At 33.7% G+C, this 8,603-nt stretch overlaps 1 protein-coding gene across 1 annotated transcript; it reads right to left on the bottom strand.

The window, feature by feature from the left end:
• On the bottom strand, positions 1–4,335 carry LOC132172353 (peroxidase 19). The gene is made up of 3 exons (XM_059583837.1): positions 3,940–4,335; positions 3,647–3,847; positions 1–720 (listed from the first exon to the last, which is right to left on the bottom strand). Exons 1-3 carry the CDS (start codon positions 4,198–4,200, stop codon positions 139–141), a joined length of 1,044 nt encoding a protein of 347 aa, XP_059439820.1. The 5' UTR covers positions 4,201–4,335; the 3' UTR covers positions 1–138.
• Between the last annotated feature and the right edge of the window lie 4,268 nt (positions 4,336–8,603).

The following is an 8,603-nucleotide window of genomic DNA, read 5'->3' as shown; positions in this document are numbered from 1 at the left end:
TTAAATTGAAATTACATCATGTGATGAAAACGATTATCCTAGCTAGTTTTTTATTGGTCACCAATTAATCCTCTCTCCAATTAATTATTCCAATTCCAAACACCAAATTGAATCCAAATTACTCAAAGCTAATCATGATCAGGAGATATGCATACTACAATCTTTCCTTTTCTCTCCATGTTTTCCTCCCCTCTTCACCCCAATTGAACCCATTTTCTCCATGGCTGCTGCAAAAGCTTGGAAAAACTTGTTCTTATCCTTTGCCAAAGCTTGAACAACTGGTTTGGTCCGCGGGTCCAAAAACAAACCTTGGTCCGTCGCTAATAACCCGAGTTTAGCTTCCAAATTGCCATAATAAGCATGATCAAACAAGAATGGGGTGGTAACATCAAATGGTGCAACAATGTCAGTGTTGCCACCATAGCGTGGGCACGACATTGTCAATGCCTTGAGGAGCCTCGGATCGATGGCCGGGTCCGGCTGCTTGGTGCCACGATAGTTGTAAAGTCTGCTTACAAAATTCCGGCAGTGCGCAAAGCCGATTGTATGCGCGCCCGAGAGGACGACTAAGTCTTCCGCTGTTAACCCTTTGGAGCCGAAGAGCTTGAGTAGCTGATCGACGGTGGAATTTGCGCGCGGGATGTTCGGGGCTACCCTTGATGCCATTGATATGCTTCCATCCCACCTTCCTTTTTTCACTTGGTAGTAAGGACCCCCTGCCTGCACCACATGAATTTGGAAATTAAAGGATGCCATGGGCCATGGCAGGAATAATTGAAGGATGTGTGGTGGTGCTTATGAAGGAATGAATTCAGACCACTGCAACCAAAACCGACATAAATTTGGTCTTGATGCAGCCAGGAGGTGCAGCACTAATGGTTAATTCGAGCCTGACACATGGTCAATCTGAAATTGGACTCACACCAGAAATCTAGCCAGCCAGCCCCCACATGTTTTTCGTATCTTGAGTCTTGAAGGTTCAATTTGGTTTATCTATGTGACTATGTGAGTACAATTTGATCCTAAATCTCTTATGCATTGACAAAATATTTTTGCCTGTAGAATCATTTAATCCTAAACACCCTTAAAACATTTTAGAGAGTTGATGATTTAACATGATGAGCAGGTTTGATTACACAATTTAGAGAGTGCTTTTGACTTTTTAGCTGTGATGTGACATAAATGAGAAAGTTGTTTTTGAGTGTTTTGTAGTTTAAGTTATTTGTTAACTGTTTTACTTTTTTGCTAAAAAGTAAAAGGTTAATCTAAAAAATTTTGCCAAACAAGCCTGATTTATAGTAGTTTTAAGTTCAAATTGTGATACTACAAATTTTTTTTAAGAAAAAATACACATACCTCCCTCAAATTATCAGACATTTTGAAATGCTCTCCTCCCCCCAAAAAAAAACTATCAATTGAAGTAGTGTTCTTACTAAACTACCAAAAAATTATAAGAAAATGACAAAAATACTTTTAATAAGAAGTTTTATTTTTTATTTTTTATTTATTTATTTATTATTATTATTATTATTTTATTTTATTTTATTTTTTAAAAAAAAGGTGACCCAAAAAAAAAAAAAAATTGGGGGCATTTTTGTGTTTTAGCAGACAAAATGAGTATATTGCAATTTTTTGGTAGTTTGAGGGGACATTGCTTCAATAAAAAATTTGAAAGAAACATCATAAATTGCACGGTAATTGAGGGGAGGTTTGTATGCTGCAGTTTTTCAACGATCCTGATTTAATTTTATTGTCTCTCTTTTACATGAAAAAAGTTAAAATTAAATTTGAATCGTTAAAAAATTGTAGCATATTTTTACGGCACCTAAACCAAATCATTCCAAGTTAAAAGCAAGTTTGAATTGACTTAGAAATCAAGCTTGGCACAAAAATAATAATAAAATAAAATAAAATAAAACCACAGTCAACTCTAAAACTGCACCACATGAAGGCAAACTGATGGGGCTAGAAACATCTCAGAAAATATATATATATATATATGATGAAACCAAATTTGTCTCTTTACTTGGGCATTTTGTATTTTAATGGCAATTAAGATGGCTGGGCTGCTGCTAATTAATACTTTCACTGGTTTTGGGTACTCAACTTGTTATAACCAAGAACAGGCTAAGGACAATTACTTATAACGACAAATTTCTTTCTTGAATTCACTTATAACGACAAATTAGGCACATGGAGATCTGCATTAATCCAATTGTAAAAGGACTAAACAACCCTTCTCTCTCTGTCTTTAAGATACTTTGGAAACATCATCCATTTCTAATAATATAATATTGACAATTATGACAACTAAAGAAAATGATAAACAAAAATGTCTAGCTTGTAATTTGTTCTAAATTACATTTAATGAAGAAATGCAATATCAACACTCAAGAAATTCTCAATAAAAAAAATCAAAAAAAAAAAGACTCAAGCGATCTTCTATTGCAATAAGAGCTACTTTTGAGGATTATATATATGCCTCATTCCACCTATATTCTATGTACAACTTCTCTTGATCCTTCTCGTATTCTTTTATTTTTTTAAATTTATTCTTGGATTTGTAAGGCTACGCGAGAATATCCGGTGAGCCAGTTATATTTGACGGATATTTTTGTTTTTTTTTTTAAGTAAAAAGACAAAAATACCCTTTAAATATAATTAATTGAATACTCTCGTGATTGAGTTCCATGTGTAAAACTTATATGTCCCAATGATAATTTTAATAAGAGGATGAAAGTGGAGGCCAAGTCTTCATAAGGTTTTTTTTTTTTTTTTTTTTTTGGTGAAGGACGAAAACTTATAATTAGTTGATAAAATAGCTCATTTTATCCGTTAATATGTTTTTGTTTTATATATTTTTTATTTTTTATTTTTTCAAAAAAAAAAAGTGTAATGATATGACATAACATTTAAAAGTTTTTTATATTTGAATTATTTATTAATATTTTTATTTTGAAAAAAAAAAAAAAAACAATAAACAGAATTAAATTTGAACAAACGGAGCTCTTTGGATTCCTGCTTTCTATTTCCTTATCAAGCAATAGTTATCATAGAACAAAATAGCAAAAATCATGTCCTTTTTCTCCTATGGACACGTGCTCATACTAGCTTTTCTCAATTAGACCATCAACTCAGTTTTGAGCTGTCACCATGCCAAAATTATCTCAAGATTACTACTCCGCAAACTTTAATTATATAATCTAGAAGATATGAAAGTGAAAATTAATTATTAATTATTATTTTTATAAGTCACAACTAAAGAATTGATAGAGTGTTTTTTGAAATTAAGTTGGATGAATTTTCTTCAATTAAATCTATAAAAACGACATGTATCCTTTTAACATGTAAAAAACACATATTTTTATAATAACAAAGATAAAATTAGAATAAATTTTATTAAAAACTTACGTGCATTTCACATATATATTATTAAAAAAAATGTATACGTGTTATTTTTATAAATTTATCGGAAAAGTGTCTCCTGAGTGGTGTTTAACCTAATTGAAAGGACTATTAAAGTAATAAGCTAAAAGGGGGTGGTGAGTTGCATATAACTCAGAAGCCACTTTGAGCATATTTTGACATTTAAAAAAAAAAAGAAAAAGGAAAGGAGTATCAAGGTGAAAGGAAAGAGAGCACTGACCAAATGCACAAAGTCTCTGGCTGCAATTGCTAAAATGTCAGCACAAGAAACTACACCAGGGCACTTGCTCTCCACCAAGGCTTTGGCCTTCATTATCGTCTCAAACCCCTCTTCCCTCAGGTCCTTGTTATCCTCTGCATACTTCTCCGCCAACTGTTTGCTTCCCGGCTTCGATGATATCAATATCGATGCATCACAGCCCTTTATCACGATATAAATTCAGAATCAGTGAAAAAAAAATGCATTGAATGAAGAAGCAGGGGAAATGGTGCATGCATGCATTGTGTGCTTACTTCTACAAAGCAGTCATGGAAGAAGAGGCGAATGGTGGCCGGACCGGAGACCGGTTCTTCTTTGAACCGTTGGCTGGTGACAGACCCAATGAGCTGCTCCAGCTGGGGGCATGATGTGGCGTAATAGTCAGAGGAGACTTGGCGGTGGCGGCGAGTGGCATTGGTGTCTTTGGCTAAACAATTTGAGGAGTGGAAGGTGATGATGAGCAAACAAGTCAAAACAAAGGAAGAGGAAGAAGAAGAAGAGGAAAGGACAGACATGGCTTGGACTGAGGGGCAGATTAGGACAAAGGAAGAACAGTGGGAGAATATATATAAAAGAAAAAAGAAGTGAAGAAGTGGGGTGTGAAAGTCTGTTGTGGGACAAATTGCCACGTAGAAAAATAGTGGTAATCAAGACCCGTGAAGCCCAAAACATTAGAAGAAAAATGGTGGGGGAAGAGAGAGAGAGAGAGAGAGATGCTCTTAATTGTATAATGTGGTAGACCAAACATGGGGTGAAGAGAAGAGAGATATGATGGGTGAAATTTGAGAAAGAGCCAAAAGAATGCCTCTTGGAATAATTGAGACAAATTTAAGCTGGATCCCAAGTCCCAACTGATATGGCTTGGTGACAACTTTATGGTTTGATATTAGCTAGGGTACTTAATTAAGCCAAATAATACGATTTACAAATTCGGTACGAACTCAACACGAAATTAGCAAGTTAAGGTTGAGAGGTTTAACTCGTTTAATTATTTGGGAAAAATATAAAAAAGTTACTCAAACTACTAGCCGTTTGCAATATAGCCCTCAAATGTTCAAAAGATACTAAAGTAACTCCCCAAACTATCAAAATGTATTAAAAATGCAACTTTTTTATATTTCTATAATACCCATATTCTTTTAACAAATAAAATAATTGTAAAAAAAACTAAACAATTTTTTAAAAATACAAAAAAACCAATGGGCGAATAAATACAAAAAAAAAAAAATTAAAAAAAAAAATAGTCATTGTAGTTGGCCTAAATTACAAATTGCTTAATGTCATATTAAAGTAAAATCAATGGGTGAATAAAAACAATTTCTTAACAGAGTTTGACTCCAATAACTAAATTTTTTCTTTTTGGAATATCTCAAGAACTATACTTTTGATTTTACTTTAATACGACATGAATAGTTAGTTGACCTAAATTAGTCATTGTAGTTGGCCTAAATTATTTATTTATTTCAAAAAACTTTTTTTTTTTTTTTGTATTTATTCGCCATTGGTTTTTTTTTTTGTATTTTAAAAAATTGTTTGGTTTTTTTTTTTTTTTTACAATTATTTTATTATTTTATTTGTTAAAAGAATATGGGTAATATAGGAATATAAAAAAATAAGTAGCCTTTTTGATCCATTTTGGTAGTTTGGGGCTACTTTAGTACCTTTTGAATATTGGAAGCTATATCATAAACTGCTAGTAGTTTGTGGGGTTTTTTTATATTTTTTTCTAATTATAATCTTATACTCATACTTTAGTATGACTCAAACCTGATACACAACATTTACAACCGTCAATTTTTGAACGAACCCGTCATAAAATTAACGGATTATAAATTTACTTATATAATGTTATACTCATAATTGGACACAATATACACGAGAATATGAATTGCCAACAAGATTCTGAATCACTTGCTGGTATGAGCAATTATTAATCATCATCAATCACAGTTTATTGAAGGCCAAATCATGATCCGCAGTCACTATCTAACAACGTGCTTTTATTATACTCTTCTGCCCGACAAGAGGAAAAAAACAGGAATTAATCAACGATAAAGGCGTTCAAGACATGCCACTGATGATTTATGTTTGCAAAAATAGAAGCATGAGCAGAACCCGTGGGGGGGAATAGAGTGAGACCACTAGCAACCCACGCATGACTTCTTAAATGCTGGCATGTGCAACGGGGGACCTCACTGAATAATCAATACCATATATATATATATATATCCTCTAGGTTTTTTATTTAGTTTAGGTCGCTTTGTCATTTTACCGTTAGAGAAACATAAAACATGAAACCTAAAGAGCAAACTCACAATAACAAAAAGCTTCGATTTCGTTGTCTTGGCATTATATTGAGATGTTAAGATTGACGTTGATAAGTCAAATGAGACACGCATGGTAAACGACAAACGGTTAATGGGATTAAAAACCCAGCAACTAAATTCAAATTCTTATTAATTTATCATTATTGATTTATCTTTTTACTTTTCATGTAGATTCAGAGTAGTGGGTACTGGGGGGTACTGCCAGAGTACGTACCCATGGAGTAAAAGAAATTAAATTCATGTGTGAGTGTGAGCTCGTAGTCACCCACTGTAATTTCTGTCTTCCCACCTTTTTCTTCTTCTTTTTATTTTTTTATTTTTATAGATTCTTCCCTACGGACCTTTCTCTACTGTCTGTTGTTCACTTTTACTTTTGTAGGTCTTTTGTCATTTCTAGCTTGTCGAGGGGCCTTATAATATAAAGTAATGATCATAGTCAGAGACAGAAGCCAAAAGAGGTCAAGCAAGTTCAGATATTCATAATTTCTTTTTGTCATTTTGGCAGAAGCCCACAACCTACTGCTGATTCAATTCGAAATATAAAAGATTTCCAAGTACTTGGGGACAATGGGGAGGTTATAGAATTATGGAAAATGATGGGTAAAAACCAAAAGGAACTGAAAAAATAGGGATAAGATTATAATAAGAAAGCCTGTGGACTGCACCTATTGAGGAGTCAGAGTGGACTGCACCGATTGAAGTCACAGTGCCCCCACCATGATCTTGCCACGTGAGCATTTTGTCCCATCAATGTTATCTATCTGCAGAAGTGGTTTGATTGAATATGTATGAGTCATTTCCCCGTGTTTGCATAATCTAAAAGTGGCTTCAAATTGCTTTACATGCATGACGCGCCAAAAACATCAATAGCAGATGGGTTGGGAACTAACTCCCTCGGCTTGATTCTCAATTATTTCCAACATTCCAATTGGTGGATAGGGATTCCAACATAGAGAAGGTTAAATTATCAGCATAGAGAGAAGGTTATGGAGCCTAGACGAGCAATTGTTATATTTGGCTGCCAGAATAGTTAGAAATTTGAAGAATTTTATAGAGCAGAGGCTGTAGCATCTTGCTGTCCAGAGCCTTGCCCCCTAAGTAGGTGGGGGGCTGCCCAAAACAAATAGGTTCAACCAATACATAGTTCAAATTTGATTTCAAGTTTTTTTATGAAAAAGAGGGTAAAATAAAATTTGGACAGTTCAAAAATTTACAACACAAGCCCAAATTTCTAACAATTAGGATAGTTTGAATGCAAAACTCACCTGCCAAAAGTAAATGGACTTTACAATTTCTTCCCTTAAATCGTCTAAATTTTTTCAATTTCTTCAAATAACTTGACTGTAGTAAATCATAATCCAAATCGATGGGTGTTGGTAGTTGGAAATGACCACAACATGACCTAGAATTAGGGCTAAAATAGACTTTTAACCGCCCTAACTGATAATCGCTAATTGCCTAACTGCCTATACTATGTAGTAGGGTATTAACCTATAAACGACGTTGTTTTGTTTTTTGTTTTTTGTTTTTTGTTACCTTTTCCTTTTAAAATGCGGTTAGGGAAGGCAGGTAGTTGATTTTGTTAATCGTCTAAGCAGTTGTGGTTAGCAGTTTTAGTCGATAATCGCTAACTATAACCGCTTTTCCCCCCTACCTAGAATTACATCGACACTGGTGATCGCTAACTGTAGGGCATTCGGATTCATAGAACCTTTCCTTTCTCAAATAGTTTAAGATGCAAAACTCACTTGCCCATGGTAAGTAGACTTTACAATTTTCTTTTCTTAAGCTGTCTGAATTTTCCTAAAATTCAAGTAACTTAAATTGTAGTAAATCTTAATCCGAAATATGGGTATTGTAGTTAGAAATGATCGCCGCATGACCCTAGAATTGCATTGACACTTATGATTGGTGATTAGTGATGGGTTGGTTTGTTGGGTTATGGTTTTAAAATTATTATTAGATTAAAATTGAATAATAATTCATCTAAAGAAATATAAGAATAAAAATATGAAAATGAAAATGTGTATAACATTACTCGTGTGCAAGATCTCACACATTGTTGCAACCCATCATGAGCAAGATCTCGCAGCCCACAACAAACTAAGTGACATGAGTTGATTTGTTGACTTCTATTGAAAATCTATTTCCGTTCCCAAAAAGAAATATGATAACTCGGGCGAGTATCCTTGATTCAAAAAGCAGTATTTTTTAGAGTGATTTTAGAAGTTGTTTTTGGTTCTTAAAAAAGTGAATAGAATTTTAAAATCGCTATTTGATTAAAATTTAATAGAAATCGATTACGAATATATTGGTAATTTAAAAATCACATCATTTTTAAAAAATATTTTTTCTATTACTCTATTGTGTCGGTAACATAGTGATTGCCTTTAGGACATGACTAGTATGCACCGAGAAATACTTCACTATCACTTCCAAATAAAAATAGAAAAGAAACAAAAAAAAAAAAAAAAAAAAATTACTTCACCGGGGCGTGGCCCATACAGTATGGGCTTTACACGAAACATTCTCAAGTCAAGCCCAGTTAAGTTCAGCCCTTCAGCCCCAAACGCCTTCCCTCGCCAGTCGCA

This window comes from Corylus avellana, chromosome ca2 (genome assembly GCF_901000735.1).
Source record: "Corylus avellana chromosome ca2, CavTom2PMs-1.0".
NCBI classification, from domain to species: domain Eukaryota; kingdom Viridiplantae; phylum Streptophyta; class Magnoliopsida; order Fagales; family Betulaceae; genus Corylus; species Corylus avellana.
This window is presented reverse-complemented; position numbering and strand designations above follow the sequence as displayed.

Bases quoted from the DNA above. Each gene is read 5' to 3' on its own strand.
- LOC132172353 (XM_059583837.1), bottom strand. From the start codon at position 4,200: ATGTCTGTCCTTTCCTCTTCTTCTTCTTCCTCTTCCTTTGTTTTGACT. The intron at 3,848-3,939 runs GTAAGCACACAA...ATCGTGATAAAG, and splicing joins TCCATGACTGCTTTGTAGAA to GGCTGTGATGCATCGATATT. The intron at 721-3,646 runs GTCAGTGCTCTC...CATGTGGTGCAG, and splicing joins CCAGAGACTTTGTGCATTTG to GCAGGGGGTCCTTACTACCA.